At 43.2% G+C, this 26514-nt stretch overlaps 1 protein-coding gene across 1 annotated transcript in view; it reads left to right on the top strand.

The window, feature by feature from the left end:
* The window catches only part of LOC122787881 (RNA-binding protein FUS-like), a 921130-nt gene that overhangs the window by 647304 nt on the left and 247312 nt on the right, over positions 1-26514 (top strand). The window contains exons 8-9 of the mRNA XM_044054799.1: positions 21174-21208; positions 21781-21813. Of these exons, the coding sequence (XP_043910734.1) occupies positions 21174-21208; positions 21781-21813 (68 nt within the window). The remainder of the gene's footprint in view (positions 1-21173; positions 21209-21780; positions 21814-26514) is intronic.

The raw sequence follows: 26514 nt of genomic DNA on the forward strand, positions 1-26514 counted from the left end.
GGTGCATGGGATGTCACACTTAGGGCAATTAACCAGGGACCTTAAATGGGATGTTTGCACCCACAAACCTTAGAACTTTTCAGCCGCAGACTACGCCACATCAATCACTTTGCTCCTAAATTCGAAGACTTCTAAAAAAGCTAAGTTCCCCATTGGAGAAAATTTCCGTTTCTTTTGCTTGAGCTTGGTGAGCTGTAGTTTTCATTGGCTGATGTCAGTTAAGAAGGGCAAATGCTGTTGCAGGCATCCGATATCTCATAACGATACACACGACTGTCGCATCTTTTGTCTAGGAAAGGAGCACTATCATACTGCTTGTCCCATTTGCCAATCTGTTGTCCTGAAGACCCTTCATAGCCATTTGGCTGCCCTAAACTTATTTAGAGAACCAACTTCTCAAAAAGGTTGCGCTTAGGATGGATCCAGAATTGGCTGTTCCGACTTAAACCACCATGGAAAAAGGCTGAAGTTTCCAGGCCTACCTCCGTTGCCCTTCCACCATCGGACTTCCCGCCAGCTTCAGATCCTAGGGGTTGAGGGCCATCAGAATGAACAGTCTACTTCGGCTCCAACCGGAGAAGCTGCTTCAGAAGTAATGTCCACGGAGATCGCCCAGATGTCAGTCTCTACCAATGTCGAGGGGGAACCAGAATCAATTGGACGACAGAGACAACGTTACCTGAAGCTTGGGCCCCAGAACCTAGGCCTTCTCCCAGGCCTATGCCTTCTAAGCAAAAACAAAACAAACACTTGACTCCTACCCCTGAAGGAGTTCCAAACTGGCAATCATTTACTAATACTTTGATGTAGGCTTTTATGGCTCTTAGGCCCACAACCTCTTCTCCTCCACTATCACAGTCCTTAGCCCTAGGCCTGCTTCTGCCACTTCTCTCCCCTTGCAAACTACCCAAGAAGGAGAGAAGGGTCTAGAATCTTACTAATCTTCTGAAGAGTCCATCTCTTAATGCTTCACAGATTGCCTCTCCTTTGGAATACTATTCCCCAGAAGAGGAATCCATTGAAGGGGACTCCCCACCAGAGTATATATTACCTTTGGTGAAACAATTACTAAGATGAAAAAGTGCTTCAAATGGGACACTAACCAGATGACTGACCACCCAGAGGAGGTATTTTGAACTCCTTCAAGTGAATTTACCCTCCCCATCAGCGATCCCACCTGTCTTACCTGCCTGTCTGGATGCATTCACTTCTGCATCCAAGAATCCAGTCTCACAACCACCTGCTCCTGAGAGACCCAGACGGGTTCTGTAAAGTGCCTGATAACCAAAAATTCTTAGTTAAACCTCCCTGATTCCTTCAGCATCTCTTCTGTCCACTGATAAAGGTAGCAAAAACATGGACAGGATTGGGAAGAAAGTGTACACCTCCTCCACCCTGGGCTTCTGAGCTATCAGTTACCAAACTCTCATGGTAGAATATGTCCTGGACCTAGTTTCACAAGCCTCCAATCTCTTGGCTGTCACCCCTGACTGCCCAACTAAATATGAGATAGCATCTAAACTGTCACTGCCTTCTTAGGTAGCCAGTCATTCCATTAGGTGCAGTTATGATGTAGCAGAGTCCTCTGATAGTCTGCAGCTTCGGCTTCAGTTCTCCGCAGAGGCTCTTGGCTTCGCCTCCAACCACTCCTAGAGGATTTCAAATCTAAAATTATGGATGCCCAATTAGACCATAACCTCTTGTCTGACAAACAATCTGCAGAACTTTTTAAAAACCTGCAGGAGAAAAGTGAGGAGGTGCAGGACATTAGACATTTGTTTGTCTCTCCTATCCCTAAGTACTGCAGGAAATATCCTGCAAAGATGACTTTTGTCAGGAGAACTCTTTCCTTTGGCACCCCTTCCTCTACCAGGCACAGGAGAGGAACAAGGAGGCAAACCTACTCCAGACCTGTTTCTCACAACCTACTCCCAAGACCACATTTTCAGAATAGCAGTACACCCAACAATGCATGACTGCCTTGCCCATCTGCCTTTGTCAGCTCACCTCCCTCACTCCCTCCCCTTTTGGAAAAACATCACATTAGACCAATGGATTCTGACTATCATTCAAAATGGATACTTCCTTTCTTGGATGAAAAAACCCACCCCAAGGCCTAGCCCTTTTCCACCCAAAAATCAAATCCACCTCTTTCCTCAAAATCTGCTATAGACCTCATAAGATTAGTAACAATAGAACCTGTCCTTCCAGGGCAAGAAGGAAAAGGATTTTGCTCAAGACTCTTTCTGGTCCCCAAGAAAGATGGGCCTTGGTCACTAATACTAGACCTATCCTTCCTAAACCAGTTCCTAAAAGTACCCTCATTCAGGATGCTATCCCTTCAAATTCTTCTCCCTTTAATCCCAGCCCAGGCCTACATAGCCACTCTAGATCTAAAGGAGGCTTGTCTCCATATTCCAATAAAACCCTCCACTAGAAAATACTTCCAGGTTTACTGGACCCTGCTCTTATTTTCAGTCTACAGCCTTGCCCTTTGGTTTGTCTGCTGCACCCAGGGTATTCACAAAATGCCTAGCCCCAGCCATTGCTTACTGCAAAATCAAAGGTGTCCAAATCTATCCCTACCCTAGAAGGCATTCTCCTTCTAGCAGAAACAGAAGACCTCCTCCAAAATCATCTCTGGTTCACCACTGCCGTTCTACAAAACCTGGGTTTCACCCTCAACTTAAACAAATCCTCCTTATTCCCACGGCAAGTAAAACCTTTCTGGGCTGCAGGATCAGGACAGACTTGATGCGGGCTTTCCTTCCCCAGGACAAAGTCACTCTCCAGTCACTTCCAAAACCTTTTACTAGCTCCTCAAATATCTGCAAGACTATTCCTGCAACTCCTGGGGCTGATGGCAGCCACCATCCCTGTGCTTCCCCTTGCAAGAATGCACATGCGGAAGTTCCAGTGGTATGTGAAAAATGTGTGATCTCAACACCAACACTCCCTTGAGCAACAAATTCCCTTTCTGCCCTGCCTCAAAACAGAACTAAGGTGGTGGATTCAACAAAACCTTCACAACCCGGAAGTACCACTTCAAATCCCCTCCCCAACTTACGCATACAGATGCATCAGACCTAGGGTGGAGTGTGAGAAGCCACCCTCAAAGGTTTCAAGGTACAGGAGGCATGGAATCCTACCCTTCAGAAGAAGCACATCAATATAAGGGAGATAACTGCAGATGTTCATTGTGTTACCCTGCTGCAGTCATCACACTTGGGTTATCCTGCCGTCAGGCGGTCCCACAGTCGGCCCGAATTCCAAAGTCTTGGTCTGGCGTCGGTTGCTGTCGCTTCTACCCTGACGTCAGTGCATCAGGGTGTATATAAGAGGCATCCAACGCAATTTTCTTCAGTCTTTCTTACCGCGCGGTGCCCGAAGCAGAAGCAGTTCACAAGTGCTGGTCGGCCGACACCTGAGATTTTTGATTTGAATTTCAGTCCGAAGTCTTCAATAAAGCTAAGTACCCCGTTGGGGAACATTTTCTTGCCTCAGTCTGATGTCAGAAAAAGTTAACAATTGCATTTCTTGTGGGAAGCAAATACCTATAAGGACTTCCATTCCTATTGTATTCTTTGCCTAGGCCCAGACCACGACGTCACAGGTTGTCGGTTTTGCGCTAGGTTTAATAAACGCACTATCAAATGCCGTTTTGACTTCGCACGGCATTACTTTGGTAGGAAATTCAATTGTATCATGCTGTCGGAACAGCCGACGACCGCAATTCATAAAAAAATGCAAGGATAAGGACAGGCAGCCTAGGAATAAGCCAGACCACGAGGCCTCAGCTGGGACTGTCGCTGGTTCTCCGGTTTTCAGTGAGGCACCTACGCAGCCCCTGCCGACCGCAGAGCTGGAACCCCAGACAGCTGCCGACTCCCAAGCGGAGTCTACTAGGCCGACAGCCATCTACCTACACCGGTGCAGAGGAAATGCCTTCGGTTGCAGAAGGTGTCTTCAGACTGACTACACTCACCATTAAATGTTATGCTAAGCTTAAAACTCCTTTAAAACCTAAGAAAACTGTTCATCAGTCTACAGGTCAAGGCCCCATGCCTAAGAAACAGATGCTTAAGATGGCTGAAGATTTAATTACCCTTATCAGGGGCTCCCATCCCCCTCCTGATAAAAGACCAAGACAAGAGGAGGGTTATGCATCCTCTGACCAGGTTTCTCTCTCCTCAGATTCTTCTGAGGAACAGGATTACACTTTTCCACCTTATGAGGATTCTGATGCTGAAGACTCTATTCCCTCAGCATCTCCCCCTGAAGACTACTCCTTTGGGGAAACATTACATACCATGAGGGAACATTTCCACTGGGAAAGCCAGGATTACTCAGATTCTAAGAAAAGGCTCCGAGAGTTCCTTTTATTACCCCAGCACAGACCTCTTGCTATCCCTCCTGTTTTAGATATTGTGGATGATGTCTACTTGGAGTCTAGTTTAAATCCAGACTCTCTACCTCCTGCTCCAGCCAAACCAGACAGATACTGCAGAGTACCTGACTCACACAAATTCCTTTATAAAAGCCCTGTAGCTGACCCAGAAACCATATCCCAGGGTTCTAAGGGAGCAAAGGCTTCTATGGCTAAAAATCCTGTGCCCTCTGAAAGAGATTCCAGAGCCCTAGATAGACGGGGAAAGAAAATATACACCTCTGCGACTCTGGCTATGAGAGCATTAAATTGCCAGTTTCACATGTTGAAATATCAACAATTCCTGATGTCTCAGTTAAAACAAAAAATGAGCACACACTCAGAACAGCCTGAATTCAAGGAAATTCAAGATCTGTTGCATGCAGCTGAAAAGGTGGGCAAGCATACTTTACAATGCGGATTTGATTCACTGGAAGCTTCCTGTAGAGCAGCTGTTACTGGCTCAGTCATTCGTAGACATGCTTGGTTAAAAGGGCTAACCCTCCCTGACCATGTTAAAGCAAAATTATTAGATGCACCTTTACAACAGGATGTACTATTTGGTGTCAAAGCAGAAGAGGTTTTAAAGAAAATGGAGGATAAGGCTAAATCTATGCAAACGTTCAAGGATTTCTTGCAGGTACAACCCCTCGCTTCAGCAGAAATTGGCCAACAAAAAATTGGCCCTTTCCAGCTTCAGACAGATCACAGAGGGGCAAATACAGACGCCCAAGGGGCAGAGGTCAGTCACAGGGCCCTTACAAACCTCGCCAATGGGGTTCTGCTACCCAGAAAGGAGGAGAAGACAGGCCCCATGCTAGCAGAAGGCAGACACAATGACTCTATCCTCAAACTACCAAGCAAATCTCTCCTGGCATCACCCTTGGGAGGAAAACTAGCATTTTTTGCAGACAACTGGCACATCTTCACAAAAGACAAATGGGTTCTAAACATTGTCTCTCAGGGATACAGATTCCACTTTCATACCTTACCAAGGATCAAAGGAATGTTAAACCTGCCACCAAATCAATGGGCAGAGGCACACAAACAAATAACAGCTCTCATGAACATGAGAGCCATTCAACAGGTACCTACACAGGAGCAGGGACAAGGATTTTACTCAAGACTCTTCCTAGTTCCAAGAAAGGACAAAGCATGGAGACCCATTATGGATCTTTCAATTCTGAACACCTATCTGCAAGTAAAAACAATACCATGCGCTGGGTCCAATGGTTGGTTTCAAGAGATGAAGGTAAAACTTCCACAAATAGAAACTCCACAATAAGAAACAGTTCAAAATCACGTAGTTCGTACAAAGAAAAAACTGCAGTATAATAAAAGTCAAGCAGTTTATTATTCCAAAACTGTTAGCGCTTTCACCCGTAGGCTTCTTCAGACAGTACAAAAATACAAATTCATTCAAATTTAAATACAGAAGTATCTCTACCAATTGGTTGAAAAGTAAATCATGTGCACATATAAAAAACTTCTTAATTTAAAGACATAGGGCATATTAAAACAAGAAAAGCGCTAAACTTCATGACAAATCACATACATATTACTAATAAAATATATACGATCTAAAAACAATTCTGTAATATATAATGTACTTACTGAGTTATTATACAAGTGGCAACAGCTCAACTTAGAGTTGAGCAATAACTACATGAGACTGCTTATTGACTTTCATAAACCAGAGGAAGAGACTTTACAAAGAACTGTCAATGAACTGTATAGTAACATCAAGGCTAGAAATGTGGATGAAACTGTTGATATGTTGTTAGACAATTATTGACAATGTAACCCAGTTTGAAAAACGTTTATTAGAACAAAAGAAGGGGAAAATCTTAAGGGATTCAAGAGACTTTAGTAATAACCATGTGTTCACTTGGCCGAGACCAACTGGACATGGGCAAGAAGCGGGTGTGAGCAGTGTTGCCCCTTCCCTTAATAGACCAGTGAATGTTATGAATACACATATAGGTGAATTCACTTCACAGGGTAGAACTATCAGTAATGAGCCAATTGTTACTGTCTCTTCAGCTGTTAATGCTTCAAACAGTGCTATGGAGCTGTTAGATTCATTAAGATATACCTGTAGTTGCAGCTAGTTCTGTGACTAATAATGATGAGGATACAGTGATACGCTCTCCTAGTAGTGTGGGACATGCTCGAGCAACTGATATGGTAGTAAGGAAGAAAATTTTAGCGGTCAATAGTACTTCTAATACAACTGAGACTGTTTTTAACCCTTTCCCTATAGCGCAGAGTCAGCGGTTAGGGAGAGGGAGGTCAATGAGCAGGGGGCGGCACAAAAGGAAAGTGTCAGGCAACGAAGTTGTAGGTTCCACCCTCAAGAAAATGTGGGAGAGGACCGCAGCTCGTTAGTGATCAATTTAACCAGTAGGACATTAAGCCAATATGAATATGATGTTTTGAACAAGGGCTTGAGTTTTATCCCCACTAGACGTGGGGATTTAGTTGACTCTATTGTAGATCTGAAGTATTTTGTGAGAAACATACAACTTAGACTAGATTTTGGTACTACAAATACTTATAACCATGAGGTGAGATTTAAATCGAATAGTGTGTATATCCCCCAGTTACATCCCTTATTAGACACTTACTCACGGTTAGTGGAGAATGATATACATGAATACTTCAGTAATAATAGGAATTCTAGATTTAAGCAGAATTTGAATTTTTCACAACGACAGGCTCTGGATGCCCTGAGAATGGATCCTAACATCGTTATTAGACCAGCCGACAAAGGCGGCCCCATTGTTTTAATGGACTCAGTTGACTATATGGAAAGTATGAGGTTGCTGTTAAGTGAGGCTTCGTTTTATAGTCTGATTGATATGCAAGATGTTTCAGAGAAGGTATTTAAAGTATTTGACATGCTAGATGAGTTAACTTTAAATAATGACATCACTGAGGAGCTATATCATTACTTGAAGGTAAAGAATCCTCGGATACCTATTATACAGGGCCTTCCTAAAGTGCATAAGTCCTTGAACCACCCTCCTATGAGACCTATTGTCTCGGGACAAGGTTGGTTGACGGAACCCATGTCTATCTATCTTGAGCACTTTTCACGACCTATGGTTGATAGGAGCCCCCACATTTTAAGAGATAGCAAACAGTTTTTGATAGAACTCTATGAATATATGAAGGATGTAGATCCCTCACGAGACTTCTTATTAGTTACTTTAGATGTGGTGAGTTTGTTCACCATAATACCTAATGAATTAGGAGTTATATACTTTCAAAGTTATTTACGGAGCAAGTCTAATTATACCAGTAAGTTTATTGATCTGTTGGCTCTTTTTCTGGAGACTATTCTTACTAATAATGTTTTTATGTTTGGGGACAATGTTTATTTACAGAATGATGGCGTGGCTATGGGCACTTCTTGTGCCAATAGCTACGCCAACATTGTCATGGCCTGTTGGGAGGAACAATATCTCTTTCGATTTGGTCCCTTCAAGGAACACATAGGTTTTTATAAAAGGTTTGTAGATGACCTTTTCTTCCTTTGGTTTGGAACAGAGGAAGAATTGTTGTTGTTCTTTCAAGATGTTAATCAGTCTACAGGTTTTTTAAGATTCGCTTTGAATTATTCTGAGGAAACTATTTCTTTCCTGGATGTTCTTCTGCACAGACTTCCTAACGGACTTATCAACACATGTATACATCGGAAACCATGTTATAGGAATGCCCTGCTTCATAGGAAGAGCATGCACCCTACCTATGTGTTCCATAATGTTTTGAAGGGACAAATTATGAGGGCGGCCAGGTTAAATCATAGTGAGATAGGTTATATAGAGGAACTCAATAGAATGAGAGGGATGTTTGTGAACAGAGGGTATGATCATCAAACCTTTAACAGGATGGAGTCAGAGGTTAGCATGCTTCGTTCTACTGCAGAAAGACCGTATTATTCTGAGCCTATTATGGCGAGTAATATAGAGAATTCTGGTCGTATGACCACTCCCCATGTATTAAGAGCTCCATTGTTTTATACCCAGGATGCAGGGGCGATTAAAAATTTTTTAGAGGAAAGTTGGGAGATCTTAACTCTTGACCCAGTAATCAGGGAAGTGGTAGGTCCAAAGCTCATGGTCAGCTACAAAAATAAGCCTAATATAAGAAGCATGTTATGTAATAAGATCAAAAACCCTTCTCTAGGTGTTAGCAACATAATAGGTACGAATACAAAACCATGTGGAAATTGTAACCAATGTGCTTTCATTGACACTAGTATGTCTTTTGTCCACCCGGTCACTCATTTTGAATTTAAGTTCCGTACCAACACGAATTGTATGAGTTCGAATGTTATTTATCTGGCTAGGTGCTCTGCTTGCACTTCGTTCTACATTGGTAAAACGAATAGGACTTTAAAAGAGAGAATTAGAGAGCATATGTACCAGATAAGGTTAGGTAATGATACTAATGCACTGGCTAGACATGTTAAGTCCACAGGCCCACAGCATACGTTTTTATTCCTCATCATACAAGAAGTCCTTCCCAATGCTAGGGGTGGTGACCTTATCAATTATACATTAGAAAGGGAGATGAATTGGATTATTAGGTGTAGGGCTGATAAACCGCCCGGTTTGAATGAAAAGGTACATATAGCCCCCTTCTTGAGGAAGAAGAGGTGCCATAGACCTTAATTTTGATAATAGTAATAGTTATATTAGTATCAGGATAGGGACTACACATGTATATAGATTTGAGTGTTGATAATAGTAACTGTCACACTAGCACTGGGACTGTGGTTTTATATCTATATAAAGTGTTTTTATGTAATGTATTTTTGTCAGGTCAGTAAGTACATTATATATTACAGAATTGTTTTTAGATCGTATATATTTTATTAGTAATATGTATGTGATTTGTCATGAAGTTTAGCGCTTTTCTTGTTTTAATATGCCCTATGTCTTTAAATTAAGAAGTTTTTTATATGTGCACATGATTTACTTTTCAACCAATTGGTAGAGATACTTCTGTATTTAAATTTGAATGAATTTGTATTTTTGTACTGTCTGAAGAAGCCTACGGGTGAAAGCGCTAACAGTTTTGGAATAATAAACTGCTTGACTTTTATTATACTGCAGTTTTTTCTTTGTACGAACTACGTGATTTTGAACTGTTTCTTATTGTGGAGTTTCTATTTGTGGAAGTTTTACCTTCATCTCTTGAAACCAACCATTGGACCCAGCGCATGGTATTGTTTTTGGTTGTCATTAGTTTTTTATCCATTGCTATAGCTGGGTCCCAGCTCCGTTGTCTTGGTGTGTGCTTCGTTTGCTTCTTACCTATCTGCAAGTACCAAAATTCAAGATGCTAACACTACAGCAGCTTCTTCCCATGCTGGGCAAGAATGCTTGGCTAGTCACTTTGGACCTCAAGGAGGCATACCTGCATGTCCCTATCAGACAAAATTGCAGAAGATACCTCCGCTTCATTGCAGGTTCAACGCATTATCAATTCTCTGCACTGCCCTTTGGCTTATCTACTGCGCCCACGGTCTTCACAAAATGCCTGGCACCAGTAATTGCATACTGCAGATAGAGGAATTTAAATATACCCATACCTGGACGACTGTCTTATTCAAGCAGAAAGCAAGGACATTCTTTTACAGCATCTGGCATTTGTCAAACACCTTCTAAGTTGCCTAGGGTACACAGTAAACGAAAAAAAATCAAAACTAGCGCCCTCACAAAACATAACATTCCTGGGTGCCAGCTTGAATACAACGGCCCAGATGGCTTATCTCATGCCATACAAACAACGACAACTGTTTCAATATTTCAAAATAATGGCAACAAAGACCCAACTCCCTGCAAGAAAAATTCTGCAGGCCTTGAGATTCATGGCATCTTGCATTCTACTAATACCATTTGCAAAACTGCATATGAGGAAATTACAATGGTACCTGAAAAGTGTATGGACTCAGCACAGCCACAGCTTGGAAACAGTGATCCCACTCATTCCCTTCCTTCAACAGAAGTTTCTATGGTGGGCACAGGCATGTCACCTCAACAAGGGTCAGCCTTTCACCTTACCCACAGCCAGGCAAACTATGACAACAGATGCATTGGACTATGCCTGGGGAGCACACATGGCAAGACAGTGCATTCAGGGCAAATGGACTACAGATCACAGACACCTGCATATCAATCAAAAAGAAATGCTAGCAGTGCAGAATGCCCTAACAGCTTTCAAGGACTTTCTACACCCAAGACAACTACTAATAAGGACAGACAACACCACAGTTATGTGGTACATAAGCAAGGGGGCACACATTCCTACCCTCTATGCAGGCAAGCAATGACCTTGTGGAACACTGCACTGTCTTACCAGGTTCAGTTACAAGCACAATTCCTGCCAGGAAAGAAAAACACATTGGCAGACGACCTAAGCAGAAACATCATGGATCCACACGAATGGAAACTAGATTCACAAGTATTTGCAATGATAGCTCAAAAATGGGGACGCCCAGACATAGATCTGTTTGCAAGCCCCCACAACCACCAACTTCAAAAATTTTGCACAAAGACCTTCCATCCACTAGCTTGGAAAGTGGACGCTCTCTCATTCAGTTGGAAAACATTAACAGTGTATGCCTTCCCTCCACTGCCTCTTCTAGCAAAGGTACTGCTGAAAGTCAGATTAGAGAGGCCACAAATGATTCTCGTTGCACCAGACTGGCCACGCCAACATTGGCATCCAATTTTAAGGACCATGGCCCAGGGCCCACCATGGATTTTGCCACAAATTCCTCACCTGCTCACCCAGCGAGACAGTCTGATTCTACACAGCCAGCTCAAGACTTTAAACCTGGCTGCATGTCAATTACCTAAACAACCAGCCAACCCCTTTATCCAAAGCTGTTATGGATGTCATTCTTGAGGCCAGGAGGCCCAGCACCAGGAAAAACCTATTCAGACAAATGGAAAAGATTTTGCTCCTGGAACCAGGCTAAAGGCCTAAATCCCCTGGAGCCGAACATTCCTCAGATTCTACAATATTTAACTGAGATGTTACACAAAGGACTTTCCTTTTCATCTATTAAGATCCACGCATCAGCAATTTCAGCTCATTACAGCACGGATCCTCCTTTATTTTCACATCCACTCCTAAGACAGTACCTCAGAGGGGCTAAGAACTTAAGACCGCCAAGGAGAGCTCCAACACCTACTTGGGATCTCAACTTTGTCCTGGAAAAGCTTACACTGCCGCCCTTTGAACCAGCTTTTTCAACTGATTTAAAATTTCTTTCATGGAAAACTGCCCTACTACTAGCAATAACCTCAGCTAGAAGAGTCTCAGAGCTACAGGCACTAATGGCAGTGGAACCTTTCCTCATTTTTCATCAAGACAGAGTTTCTCTGCGAACTAATCCTTCCTTTATGCCAAAGGTGGTATCCAGTGTGGTCCTAAACCAAACCATTCACTTGCCCACCTTCTTCCCAAATCCCCAGAACAAAGGAGAAAGACTCCTGTACTCTTTGGACATTCACAGGTAATTACGTTACTACTTGGATAAAACTAAGGCTTTCAGAAAAAACTGACCAGCTCTTTGTAGCCTATGCTACAGGATCACAAGGAAAAGCTATCTCAAAACGGACCATTTCTAAATGGATAGGACATTGCATACGTTTCTGCTACACACATCATGGGAAACCAGTACCTGCTAACATTAGGTCCCACTCCACCAGGGCTACAGCTACATCAGCAGCCTTTCTCAGGGGAGTGCCAACCAAGGATATTCTGGAAGCTGCTGCTTGGAGTTCAGTGCACACCTTCACCAAACACTATCACTTACCTTTTTACTCTAAGATTAGAGCTGGTTTTGCCATTTGCAGGGCCTACTAGCCTCTTCTAACCCTGTTTGACTCAACCTCCCCTCCTTAGCTTTGGGATTCAACCCAAGTGTGATGACTGCAGCAGGGTAACACGATGAACATAGTACAGTTTTGTACCTACCATAAATGTAGATGTCCGAGTGTTCACCCTGCTGCAGTCCAGGTTACCCTCCCTCCATCCCCTCTGAACTAGCTGAACTTATCTTTACCACTTTATCCTATACTATCTCTGTGGTGTATTTGCTTGTACCTAAGGGTTTTGTTTTATTTTTATATAGCCGTGTGTGTGTGTGTGTGTGTGTGTGTGTGTGTGTGTGTGTGTGTGTGTGTGTGTGTGTGTGTGTGTGTGTGTGTGTGTATATATATATATATATATATATATATATATATATATATATATATATAATTTTTTTTTTTTTTTGTCTACCTTTTGGGGGCACCTGACAGCTGGGGCAAGAAAAACTGAAGAAAATGGCGTTGGATGCCTCTTATATACCCCTGACACACTAACGTCAGGGAAGAAGCGACAGCAACCGACGCCGGACCAAGACTTTGGAATTCGGGCCGACTGCGGGACCGCCTGACGGCAGGATAACCCAAGTGTGATGACTGCAGCAGGGTGAACACTTGATCATCTACATTTATGGTAGGTACAAAACTGTAATTTCTTCTGGCCCTGGAGGCCTTCCTTCCTATTCTCCAACCGTGTCCCCTCCAAATATTCACAGACAACACCACAGTTATGTGGTATCTCAACAAACAAGGAGGGACATGAGGTTACCTGCTATGCAGGATAACTATGCAAATTTGGGACCTCACCTCAAGGTACAACTTGACCATGCAGGCCTCGTGCAGCCCCTCTCAGGACAACAAGCAAGCGGATATTCTCTGCAGAACATCCTCTCTACAACACGACTGGATGTTGAACAGGGAGACCTTTCTAGACATTGTCCAACAGTGGGGCACACCTCAAGTGGATCTGTTTGCCTCCCCTCAGAACAGACGTTTGAACAAATTCTGCACCAAGGTTCACACTCCACTTGTCTGGAGGGTGGATGCCTTCAGCATTCCATGGAAGGGATTGTTTTTATACATTTTCTTCCATCCTTTCCACTATTCCAAAAGGTCCTACTGAAAATCTAGCAGGACAAACCGAAAAATCTTGCTGGTGACTCCTTACTGGCCAAGGCAACACTGGTTCCCCCTACTTCTCTCATTAGCCAAGGGCAGTCAGCACAAGTTACCCCACAATGTGGACCTACTCGCACAATAAAAGGGAACTCTTAATTCACCCTCACCAACAGATCTTAGGCCTAACACTCTGGGTGATAAACTTCTAATCCCTTTCAGACACCACTACTCAGAAGACATGCTTACAGTCCTGAGGGAGGCCAGGAAACCTGCTACTAGGAAATCATATTTATCAAAATTGGAGTGATTCTCCAAATGGTGTCTACATAAGGACAGGGTCCCTGGCCAGGCAGACCCATCCTTAGTCTTGCCTGTGTGCATGTGAACCTAAGGATGGCCTTTCCTACTCTTCAGTAAAAGTCCACTTTTTAGCCATTTCAGCTCGTCTACCTCTAGATCCCCCTTTGCTGTCCAGGCTGAATGTTAAACATTTTCTGAGATGGGTCTTGCACATCAAACCACCAAGAAAACCCATCCCACCACCCTGGGACCTCAACTTTGTTCTGGAAAAACTAACACTGGCCTCTTTTGAGCCAGCTTGCATTGCTACTTTGCACATGTGTACACGGAAGACTGTACTGCCGGCCATTACCTCCGCTGGGAGAGTGTCAGAGTTACAGACTCTCATGCCCCCCCCCCCCTTACACACTACCTTCCACAAGGATAGGTGGGCCCTATGCACTAACCCTTCCTTCATGCCTAAAATGGTCAACAAACTGTCCTTAAGTCAATGCATTTACCTACCTTTTTCCCCACTCTCCAATGAACAATAGTGAGAGGATTCTCCATTCCCTGGATGTACAGTGACAACTTAGATTCTACCTACACAAAACTAAGTCCTTCAGAAAATCTAACCAGCTATTTGTCTCCTTCCACCTTAGGGCTCTGAGCAAGGCAGTCTCCAAATAAACTGTTTCATGTTGGATCAGAAAATCCATTTCCTTCTGCTACTCACACCATGACAAGCACTTACCCCAAGGGAAGAAAACTCGCTCTACCAGAGGCATGGCTGCTTCCAAAGCCTTCCTCAGAGGGCTAGACACAGCATCCATCCTGGAAGCAGCCACCTGGTCCACAATTCACACCTTCACCAAACACTATAAATTGGGCCATGTCTCCAGAGCCAGGGCAGGTTTTGCTAAAGCAATCCTGCAGGGGGTTTTGGAATCTTCCATTTCTACCTCCACCCTTCCCTTTAATTAAGCTGTGGTAGTGTCCCACACTGAGTACTGCAACATAGGAATAGAATGACAGAATAGTTGTGTAAAATCTTACCATAACCATAGCTGTCTTTCTCTTCCATGTTGCAGTATTCCTTCCCTCCAACCCCTTGTATTTAGGTTGGATTATGGACGTAACTCTTAAGCACAAGGAAGCTCTACCCTTCACTAAGAGCAGGCTAGCCAGCATATATCACTTGACACTTCAGGCTGACATCACTTGTTACTCTCTTTGGGACTATCTGACTGGCCTTCAAGGTCTGTGTGTGCAGACGCCACATTTAAGGTCCCTGGTTTATGGCCCTACGTGTGACATCCCATGCACCTGCAGCAACCAGGCTTAAGCTTTTGTATAGGAGCTGACGTTCGGGTTGCCTGAGGCAGGGAATCCCACACTAAGAATACTGCAACATGGAAGAGAAAGACATCTATGGTTATGGTAAGATTTTACACAACTCTTCTTTGCTGTGTTTTGGCCTCAACAAACCTGGTTCATCTTCTTTTGGTCTCATCTAGTTTGCCCTCCAATGAGGTTGAGGTTGGACGTCCCACGTCTGCTCTCACCCAGCAGGGCATCCCCATCTGGACATACAGGGCCTGAAGTTAACCGCATGGTTTCTCCACTTCGATGATGGCAAGGTTTTCCAGGCTTTCATCCCCATTCAAGAGATTTTGGTCTCTTCATGTAGGTCTTCATTACAAAAGTAAGTGGAAGAGTTTTTCTGTTTGGGCTGAAAAAAGACAAGACCAGATCCTTACAGCACCAATCACGACTGTACTTGACTTTTTGGCTTCCCTTTTTGAATGATGGAGCTGGTTATTCTACTGTCAATGCCTAGTTTGCAGCAATATCAAATTTTCATGTTGGCTTTGATTCCTTATCCCTTGCTTCTTCTAAGCGTTGTAAAGCTTTTAAGGGCATTTTTCAGTGCCATCCTCCAGTGAAAGATCCTACTCCACAGTAAGATCCAACAGTGATTTTGAAAAATTTGGTCCACCTGCCCTTCGACCGTGCAGCTACTGTAGATTTGCAATTCCTTTCTTGGAAAATTCTTTTTTCTAGTAGCTATCACATCTGCAAGAAAAGTATCTAAACTTCAAGCCGTTTCATCTAAATTTCCGTACTTGATTTTTCGCAAGGATGGGATTACCGCGCACAGTAATCTTTCGTTTTTACACAAGGTGGCTAAGGAAAAGAACATTAATCGGTGCATCATTCTTCGTCTTTTTTCATTATCAAAACAAATGTGAATATACCCTCCATTTGCTTGATGTCCATAGACAGCTTCAGTTTTATTTACATAGAACCAAGCATTTTAGAATGTCTGATCAGTTGTTCGTATCCTTTTCTGTTACATAAAGATGTAGATCTGTTACCAAAGTCTCACTAGCCAGATGGTAGAAAGACTGTATTACCTTTACTCTACCAAAGATATTCCCTTACCAGGACCTATTAAGGCCCACTCCACTAGGTCTGTGGCTACTTCTCATGCCTCTGGTCTAGAATGTCAGATATTTGCACTTTAGCTACTTGGTCTAACCCCCACACGTTTATTACTCATTACAAATTGGACATCATATCCAGGAGTAGAAGTGCTTTTAGTTCTGCTGTTCTCTAGAATATCCTTCCGAGAGGGCCACCCTGGATCTTAGTAGCTGAGGACTCTGTCCCACAGGTTAATGAAATGAAGAGAGCATCAAATAAAGAAATTACATTCTTACTTCAACATTCCATCTGTGTTTAGTCATTTCCATTAACCTTCCCGACCCCCCCCCCCCCACACACACACACACACAAAATTCCCCTATCCATCTTTGAAAAATCTGATTGAATGTTCTAAGGAATTTCTATTCATTATGTTGAGCTCCTGAGGTTGCTTAATTATAGAGTTGTGTAACTTCTATAATGTAAACATGTCTAAGTGCTATGCCCTTTCTGGCAAACTCATTCTGAGATAAGTTGGGGGAGTGAAGCATTGTGGGTATAGGGAGGAGCTCAAGTCAGGAAGCTCGAGCTGTAAAAAAAAGTGGCCGATCAGGTCTAAGGATTGGATCCAAGACCCACAGGTAAATAGAAATGAAGATGGACAACACAGATGGAACATTATGGTAAGAGCATAACTTTTTTCACTTCAATTTCGGTATTTTGTCATCTTTGTCCTCAGGTGTGCCAGCTACCCTAGGGGGGATACAAGCTGTGGGAATCTTCCCTGAGGTTGTCTGCAGCGCTTACTTGCCCAGAGTGCATATTCTGTTAACTTGCCATAATTGTCGATACTTGAGTGTGCTAACTGATGCAATTCCACCTTCCTAGCCCTTTGTCACAACCTTGGGTATCCCGAGTGTGGTGGCAGGCCTGTTCCTTGATGCAGTCCCACCTTCCTAGCCCTTTGTCACAACCTTGGGTATCCAGAGTGTGGTGGGGGGGTCTGTTCCTTCCTTCCCATATCTAGCTATATTTGACCTTTTACTTTACGTACAAGACCTTTATGTAGTTCACTATGCCCAAGTATTGCCATATAAGGCTTGCAGAGTGACCTCTTTAGCTAGTGTATGTTTTTTTTTGGTGGGAGGATGCATGAAAAAAGAAATTGTCTGATCATGCGTCAGTCTTTAGTCCAGGATGTGAAGATGGCTGGAGAGCAGAAGATATAAGGTTAGTGTGGGGTATGTGCTCTGAAACTCTGTCTAAAGTTACTATGGCAACACATCCCTGTTTTCTCCCACCTTCTCCAGCTGGCAGGGGAGAAACTTTTCCTGTTGCCTCAGCACATCAGGGGGAGGCAGAGTACCAGAAAATCTTAACTAGCCAAATTGAAGCAGCACCAAAGGAGAAACCTGCATGTCATGCTGGTGTATGTGCCCATAGGTTTACATGGTCTCCAAGCTGGTCATCTGTCACTTAGCTTGCAAGTTGATGATGGGCATCACTGGGTTATCTCTCTGCACCCCTGCATGTCCAAAGTCGTGCAGTTTGTGAAGGGCATCCTTAATCTTGGGGCCCTCCAGGTGGAATGCTGGAAAAGGTATTCTTGCTGCCTTTTGAAATAGCTGTTTCAGTCTCTCAAATTCTATATTTGGAGAACAGAATTTGTAGAAGTCATACCAATCTAGAGAGTCTTGTACTCCAGATTTTTAAGCGTAAAAATCTCTTCTTTATATCCTGTGAAGATGTGGTTACTTTTTGTACGCTAAAACATTGAAGCAAGCTGTCCAGTTACCAGTTTTCTAACCTATGCCTGAGAACAAAGGGGGGGGGGGGACTTTACTCTTTGGTTGCTTCTAGGCCAGTGAGCTGCTACATGGACAGACCCGAAGAAATAGAAAGGCAATACCATTTGCTTCCTTTAACGATACGAAAGGGTTGCTTTTGTCCACGCAGAGGCTGTGTTATTGATCTCAGCCCACTGTATGATCTTTTGCTAAAAGACCCATGGAACAACACTGTGGGGAAAATTCAGGTCACATTCAAGTACCACAGTAAATGCTGTGGCCTTTCTAAAAGGGGTTTTGGAAGTAACCACGTATTTATCTGGGACAAGAGTAAATTGTCATCCTAAAAGGCATACTGCCCTTTATTCCTTGTTTAGTAACCTGGTAGGTGTGTTTTACTTAAGATTGACTAATAGTGATCCACATGAAGAATATAGTACAGTTGTGTAGTCAGTTTGCTATAATTGTAGATGTTCATAGTGTGTCACCTTTGCAGTAATTACCTTTGGGATTTCCTTTGGAAGGCTGAGGCTGGTCTGAACACCAGAAGGGTTCCCTTCCTCCAGGGCTGGTTGATGCCTTCCCAACCCACATCAGGTTATTGGGTTATAAAATAATATCAATCAGTTATAAAATATTATCACCCATTACCATTTTCTTAGTTCTTTATTGCCATCTGAGTTTGGAGTACCAGTAAGTCCTGAAGACAGCGATTGAGCATCAAAACTATGTACCCCATTGAGGAATCTCTTGTTTGAGCACATTTTCCCCAAAATTGTTAGATGTCTGTTAGTGTGTGCTTTGAGTGGGCAAAGCAGCCCCCCCCCCCAACCAGTTGGGGCAACCACCTTTTTGTTTGTTCTGCCTGTATTCAGAGCATGATGTGCCCAACTGTCCCCAGTGTGCTTACTTTAACTCTAGATCCATTAGGTCTAAGGACAATTTTTTCAGAAGTACATAGAGCAATGTAGAGATTGTCGGTGGCCTCATCCACCAGTCCCGTAGTTGAACTCCCTTGTAAAGGGAAGAAGCATTGAGAGAGCCATATGACATTCTGTCCGTTTCAGGTGGCCCTCTTAGGCTTGAGGTTTTCAGTTCAGACGGGATAGACAGCTTTGCAGTCTGCTTTGACTGAAGGAGCTGCTAAGGCTCTCTTGTGAACCCCCTTCAGAGGCTGTCATTTTTTTAGTGCCAGTGATGCCTGCTGAGGCGTAGCACTCCCAGGTGTTAGATGGGTTTAGAGCATCTATGCAGGCACTGGCTTCTGGCACTCAGATCCTGGTCCAAATGGGGAGGGTGGCATCTATACCCTAAGCCTACCATTCTTGACAACACACAAGTCTAGTCCCCAGCTGCTAAAGACACCAAAGCTTGTAATCCATTTGATATTGCCTCAGATGCACCACACTCAGGCTTACCTGCAGAACTTTAGGTTAACTGATGACCTCATGGACTTCATGGGCAGCCCCAGGAAGCCAAACTGGTTCTATAGGGTGCTTGAATTTCATGTGCACCTGCAAAGAAACCCAATTGAGGAATAACTCTTGCCAGAGGACACTTTATACCCTGACATTGGTTGGAAGGGCATTTTCTGGTCGTGGGGGAATAGATTAAGTCTCTAATATTTGGGCCAGGATTGGGCCTCCAAAGGCAGCCCAATGCAAAGGTGATTACTGCAACGCTGAAGTGACTTTTAACGTCTAGATTTGTGGTAAGTTGATATTCAACTGTACTATGTTAGTGTGATCGCTTCAGTAGTCCTGATTTGCTAGCATGATCCCCACTGTCATTTAGGGCAGTAGGAGCCAATGTGTGTACTTGCTCCTTCCCTCTCTTGTGCAGATTTCCATTTTTTTGCTACCCTTTTATTTTTACTTTGATTTATTCAGATATGTGAGGAGGGTGAGAGCTGTCCTGGTCACAAGCAAAGGCCTTTCTGTAAGCCCCATTTAGTGTTGTGGGACTGCATTTTTGTTAGTGCTGTGTAAGAGGTGCACCATAAAGGACCCTTGATAGCCAGGCATGGTGCTGTCTTTGTTCCTGGTAGTTAAGGATATCTGAGGTAAGCTGACATCAGCCTGAAAGTGGGATTCAGCTCTGAAAATAAGTTATACATTGGACTTCAGCCTGCTTCACAGTTTCCTAAGGCTATGACTGTAACAGTGACAAGACTTTGAATATCTCTGGTTATGGTAAGTGTGCTGTACAGCTGTGCTTTCTTGCTTGATCCTAGTACAGGGCTTGGTAAGTTGTAGATGCTCAATGAAATCTGTATGACACCCATAAATTTTGGTGAGTGCCCATGTATTTTTGCTCGTGGCACTTTAATTTTTAAACTTGCCAGTTTAATATATTTCTGCATTGCTGTAAGTATTTTGTACTGTTCTGTTCAAAAAGTCTTCAAATGCAAGTCTGTTTCAGCAGGATTTAAGTAGGAAATTTTCATTTGCACTTATTTTAATCTGTGTTACTTTATTTTTGGAATTAAGTTACTGTTTGTGAAATAAGTGTAAAAGGTGAAAACAAGTGTTGTATGTTAACATGGTCTCTATTTTGTGCCCCAGGATTCAGAGTGAATGACATTAAATAACTTCTGCTGAAGCTCAGATGTTACACACAGTACATATATACTAATGACATCCTGGATAAAGTAGTAGTGATTAGCAGATGTCCTGTTCTAGCTTTTTAACTTCAATATGTTTATTCATAGATGCTGTATTTATCCATGCATACAAAACAATTTGATAGTTTCTGGTACAGCACCCCAGCAGTAAAAGGCCTGTTTAGACAGTTGATACCTGGTTGGAGTAAAAGTGATGGCTGATACTTTAATCTGATAATTTATTGATGTAATTGAATGCCATTGAACTTATAGGTGCGAACTGTGAATGTAATTTGTCATGAAGTAGACATGACTTGTTTTTTTTTTTACATGTTTAATTAAAGCTGAATTAATGCTCAAACTAACCAGCAGAAATATGCAGATTGTTTTCCCGGTTCATTGCTGTTTTGGGAGAACAGATTGTAGGTAATGGCTAAATCGTGATGTTAATTGTAGAGCTCTTGGAACCTGAACTAAGTGATCAGTTGAAGCGTGTGGGGAATTCGATTAACATGGAATCGGAAGAAATGGAATGCAAGTGATTTTAGAACAAAAGAACAAGTTGTCAGAATAGGACTAGACAGAGCCCTGGGCTCAGTATGTGACATAAAGAAGGAATCATTTCTTCAATTTTTCCTCTGCAGTGGTGGTGACCGTGGTGGCGGCAAAAATATTGGTGGTAAGTGCTGAGTATCAGAACTTTCAGTGGAAATTCTGTATAAGTCTTCTAAAAGCCACCAGTGTCTTCATTTTTTTCTGTTTTGTTTACAACATTTTGAAAAATATAGCACCATTTTTGCTGTGGCTGGTGTTTTCTTTTTAAAGTTAGACCATTGTAAAAACTTGGGTTTGTCTGTGCAGATGTGCATGACCGAGGCAGCAGTGATAAATTATAAGAGCTCCACATGACGTAAGCAAGGAGAATTTCATAAAGTAGCCTGCCTCGGAATGTGCCATGTAAGTACAAATGTAGGATATCTGTTTATGATGATCAGGCTGTCAGTTAAGTACACCAGCGTGAGATGTCTTGGCACAGGCCACTGGTTGACAGCTGCCTAGTGCTTGTTTGCAAAGTGCAAATTAAATGAACGTTAAGATAAATATTTATATTGTTAATATTTTGTATTGCAAAGACATAGTAAATATTGACCTTAGAGACCATCAGATTTTTTATTATTTTATTTATTGTTTACTTAAAGATGTGCATTCCAGAAGTAATAGTCTTACTTTTTCCTTTTTATTTTAAATCAGGCCAGAGAGATTTTGGACAGAGGTCTGATGCAGGTGAGCAAAAACGTTTCTGCCTTGAATGTTGTTTTAACAGTTTTTTTCACTAATAGACTGCATGAAATGATGGCATTCTGCTCATTATAATTGTTACTGCTGTAGTATAATTAATAATGTATAGAAATTAAGTAACAAGCAGATATCTTGATGTTTTTTCTAACTATCATAGCTTTTCGTATGTCTCGTATGTAGGGTGGACTTCCCTCAGAACATGGATTTTGTTAGGTACAGCTGGAAATGTGTCTGTTACTGGCATAAACAAGGTACTTGCCAGGGCTGTGAGAAGTCCTGTAGTTAAGGATGCCTTTTCTACTCTCTCTAGTGTAGTTTTTGTTTGTATTTTAGAATTTTTGTTTTGTTGCAGTGTGAAAATGTTTAGGGGCCAGTGTGATGTCATGGATGTGTAATTGGTACTGACAAACACCACTGTAGGGCTTTTTGTGAGTCCATTGTGGTCTAAGAAATGACCTAATATGCCAGCTGTAGTGGCATAAAGGGATAAAGCTGTAACTTTGACTCATGTGAACAGAATTAGACTTGTTGCTTGCATGCTTGATGGACCTGGCAGGACAGGATGTATGTGCCCATCTTGAGAGGTGGGAGGGAGGAGGACACATAAGTCATAATCCTCTCTAGGGGTGGCATTGTGGTGCATGTTCTAGTGGCTGGCTTTGAGGTCATCAACCTTATGGTAGCCTTTATTGGAGTGTATGGAAATAGACAGTCAAGTTGGAAGGCATTGTGGGCTTCCGCCATGTGGGTTTAGGCCATACAGATCACCTTTTTAGTGAGCGTAGAGCAACCCTCTTTGCTTGCTTGTACAGTAGTCGCTTAAGATGGCACCCTGTACTGTGTTGTATGTACTCTTTAGTATGTGGAGTGTTAGATTTGGGGAGACTTGGTGGTCTGCAGGCACTTGAGTGCTTCTGTATAGCATTAAAACCTTATAGTATTTAGTTAAGGAGCAGTTGCTTCTATTTTTGAACGGTTTTCAGAAAGTGTGTTTAAAATGCCCAAGTATTTAAAGAAAATGGTCAAGACATTAGCAGCCACAGATTCTGCAGGTAGGATCGCAACAGTCTCACTCTTCATCACCCTTTTGAGGGTCTAAGGACACTGGCTGTAGAGGGATGCATACCAGTGCTGTGGCACCAAGGGGAAAAGCCTTGACTACAGCCCAGGTGACCCAAGTTTGATTAACAGTTCAGTGTCAAACACTGGTAGGGAAATGCAAGTGTTCCCCTTTGGGGTGGGGGGGTTATATCCTCTGTGCAACTCATGGTCAGTCCCTGATAGAGGCTGGGAATGTGCATGAGGGTATGTTCTAAAAGGGAAAAAATGAGGGGTATTGGCCAAGTTACTGCAGAGATGGGAATGATACACCAACTTATTCCCTTGCACAGTCATTCCTGGACACCTATTGGTGCTTGCAGAGAAGGGAAGATGGGACATAAAAAGAAGAGGAGAAGGAGGAAGAAGAAACAAAACCTCTCCTTGGTGCTGTGCCAGGTGCTTTGATCTCCTCACTGGCCCTAAGCATTGTTTTGGACGTTTACGTCCAGAGGAGGAAGGAAAGCCTAATAGGAGGAAAGGCCCTGGGAGCAATCAGTGATAAACTGAACAAAACAAAAAAACCTCAAGTGTACATTTGCCATCCACAGATCCAGTGTCTGCCTTTGGTATCCATCAGCTTCCAGTGTCCTTTTGGGGAATGAAAGTGGGACACCGGAGTCTACATTGCCAGACTTTAACCCGGGCAGTAAATCTTTAGTCTTCCCTGAAGTCTGTAATTTTAATGTGGAACAATTTTAAATGGGGAGCTGAGAAACTTTCCTAGTGTATTAAGTGTTGCTTACATATGCTAGTTCCGAGGAAGCAGTTTGGTATTTAAGGATACCTTTGAGAGAATCTCATTAGAAGTGACTCCTGAACTGTGGTGCTCAAGAAGACTGATCACTTTTATTGGGTGTAAGAGGAATGCAGACACTCTAACAGGAACCTGAAAGGGCAGAGAGATTTTCATTCCTTTCTTGATGTTATGTTTTTATTTATTTATTTTTTTTTAATACCCTTGTTTTAATTAGCTTTCTGCTGAGTTCCAGATGTGCTCATTCAGAGGTTTGTGATGCCAGCCAAGGAGGTAAATGGAACATGAGTGGCAGATAAATTTTCAGGGAAAGGTATAAGTGTGTGTATTGTTAGGCCTTGAACACTTTCACCTCTTATGACGTTTCTATGCATTTCAGGCCCACGACTAAAAAGGCTAGAAGAGATGCCTTGCTTGTGTGTTTAAATCGTAAAGACTCTTGACACCTTTACCTGCTGTTCTGTGGTATCTAGCAGTGGACACACACACCATATAAAGGAAGTCTCTGCTTCAGGCCCAGGACTATATGGAAGCTCTGAAACCTTTTTGAACCAAGGGTGCCATTACAGAGGCGTCCCTTGACATCAGCCAGTATAAAAGACAGTCAACCCTGTAGGGTACATGGTATGGCTGGCTGGCTTGGGCTGCAGTCGTACGTAGGCCATAAAACAGACGTACGAACGTACCATCCTCAGAACTTTTCTACCGCCAGTCAGAAAGCCAGCTGTCGAACGTCAGTCTTGCAAGTTTCCAGAATTTTTGTCTTCGTATTCTCAGATAAGTCTCATTTGGAGAATATTTTCTTTGTCTTTTTTCTGTTATGTCATCCAGGAAGGGCTAGTGCCAGTGTGGAAGACAAATTCCACATAAGGACAGTCATACCCAGCGTCTCCTCTGCCTAGGCCCCAACCATGATCCCAGGTCATGTAGTATTTGCCATTCGTTTGTTCCGAAGACCCTTAGAAGCAGGCTTTCCTCCTTAACTTTTTATTTTGAAAACCGATGTTTAAAACTTAACTAAACCAGTGCAGGGTACCCTGGGGTTCAACACCCAGCCACTGAAACATAAGGCCAAGAAAGCTAGGCCTAAGCCTTCCACTGCACCTCTGCCATCTGACATCCCTCCCGAGGCAGTTGTTGACCCCAAGGCACGTGGGATCTCTGACTTGGAGCCACAGGCCGAACCCATTTATCAGCTTGCCTTGGCTGCAGCCACTAACATGTAACTATCGGTAGAGCAGACATCGGACTTGGGCATCAAGGGGGAACCAAGGCTTGAGTGTGTTGAGGACCCTAAGGGGGTAGCTTGCAGCCCTGCATCTGAAGTCCTGGAGTTTGAGCCATCCAATCCTAGCCGTCGTCCAGCACTCCTACCCTTCATAAAGTAATGTCTCCAGCTAAGAAAAAGCTAAGGACAAAACATGTATCCACTACTAGAGAGGCCCCTTCTGAATGGCAGGCCTTTTCCAGGCCTTCATGGACCTTAAACAAATTTCACCTGTGCCTATTCTTACCCCAGGCCTTCAACCCTCCCTTTTGGGTTAGGGATCCTTAATCATTCAACGGATTCCTCTCCTGAAGAAGAGGAATCTTTGAATTACTCAACTCAAATAACCTCTCTTTTAGAGTATGTATCAACTGAAGAGGAGTCTGTGGGTGCTGAGTCCCCATGAAAGAAATTCCCTGTGGGGAAACCATCTTGAAAATGGGGGGGGGGGGGCACTTTAAGTGGGATATCTCCCAAATTGCAGACATACAAAAGAGGTACTTAGCAGCTGTTAGAAATGGATTTGCCTAGTTCTTCGGCAGTACCACCAGGTCACCCACCGTTTTTGGATGCATTCAACAATGCCTCTCAAACTCCAGATTCTCAGGCCCCTGCCCCTAAGAAGCCTGATCATTTTTACAAAGTTCCTGAGGACTGTAATGTTCTTTTCAGATGCTTAGCTGCAGACCCAGCTGCTCTCTGTTGCTATTGACAAGCCTTCCAGGATGCTCACCTGTACCTCTCTCTTGCCTTTAGACAAGGAAGATAGAACCTTGGAAAAGCTAGGGGAAAAGACCACCACCTCTGCTACTGTAGCTTTTAGGGCTATAAACTACCAGACTCGCATGACTAAGTATTCTCTAGAATTATTGTCTCAGGCTACTTCTATCTCAGACCTCCCTGAGTCTGAGGGAAAACACTTAGCCCTGACTTTGTTAGGAGTCTCTTCTCAAGCGGCCAAACAGTCCATAAAATGCAGTTATGGTGCTGCTGAGGCCTGTGCTAGGGCAGCTGCAACAGGGTCTGTGCATAGGTTTTCCTGGCTCAGACTTTAGTCACTTCAGGATGATTTCACATCCAAACTTATGGATTCCCCTTTAGATAACACTTCTCTGGCCCTGCTGCTGTGTCACTCAAATCCTTACAAGAACACTCCAAAGAACTCTGAGTTAAAGCATCTCCTAGTTTCCCCAGTGCTAAGGCTCCATAGGAGCTTTCCTTCAAAACCGGTCTTTCCTCCCCTAGAAGACTTACTGTTCTGGTTCTGGGAGTAGCTATGGACAGAGACCTCAGAGGATCAGGGCTCCTCAGAATCCTCCTCAACAAAAGCAGTCCTTTTCAGACAGAGCAGGGAGACTGCGACTACCCTGCATCTATTCCCCTACCCTTCTTTTTCCCCTCACAAGAGCTCTCTGGGTGTGGGAAGGCATTACCAAGACAGCTGGGTCCTTTCCATCGTAAGAAATGGTTGTTTTATGGTCTGGCAATCTAATCTCTCCTTTCGGGGTGTTCCACAATCCTCCTGAGATGAGTTGTACCTCTTCCAGACAGGTGGTTACAGCAT

The sequence above is a fragment of the Protopterus annectens genome, chromosome 13.part0 (genome assembly GCF_019279795.1).
Source record: "Protopterus annectens isolate FY-2018-M chromosome 13.part0, PAN1.0, whole genome shotgun sequence".
Classification (NCBI taxonomy): Eukaryota; Metazoa; Chordata; order Ceratodontiformes; family Protopteridae; genus Protopterus; species Protopterus annectens.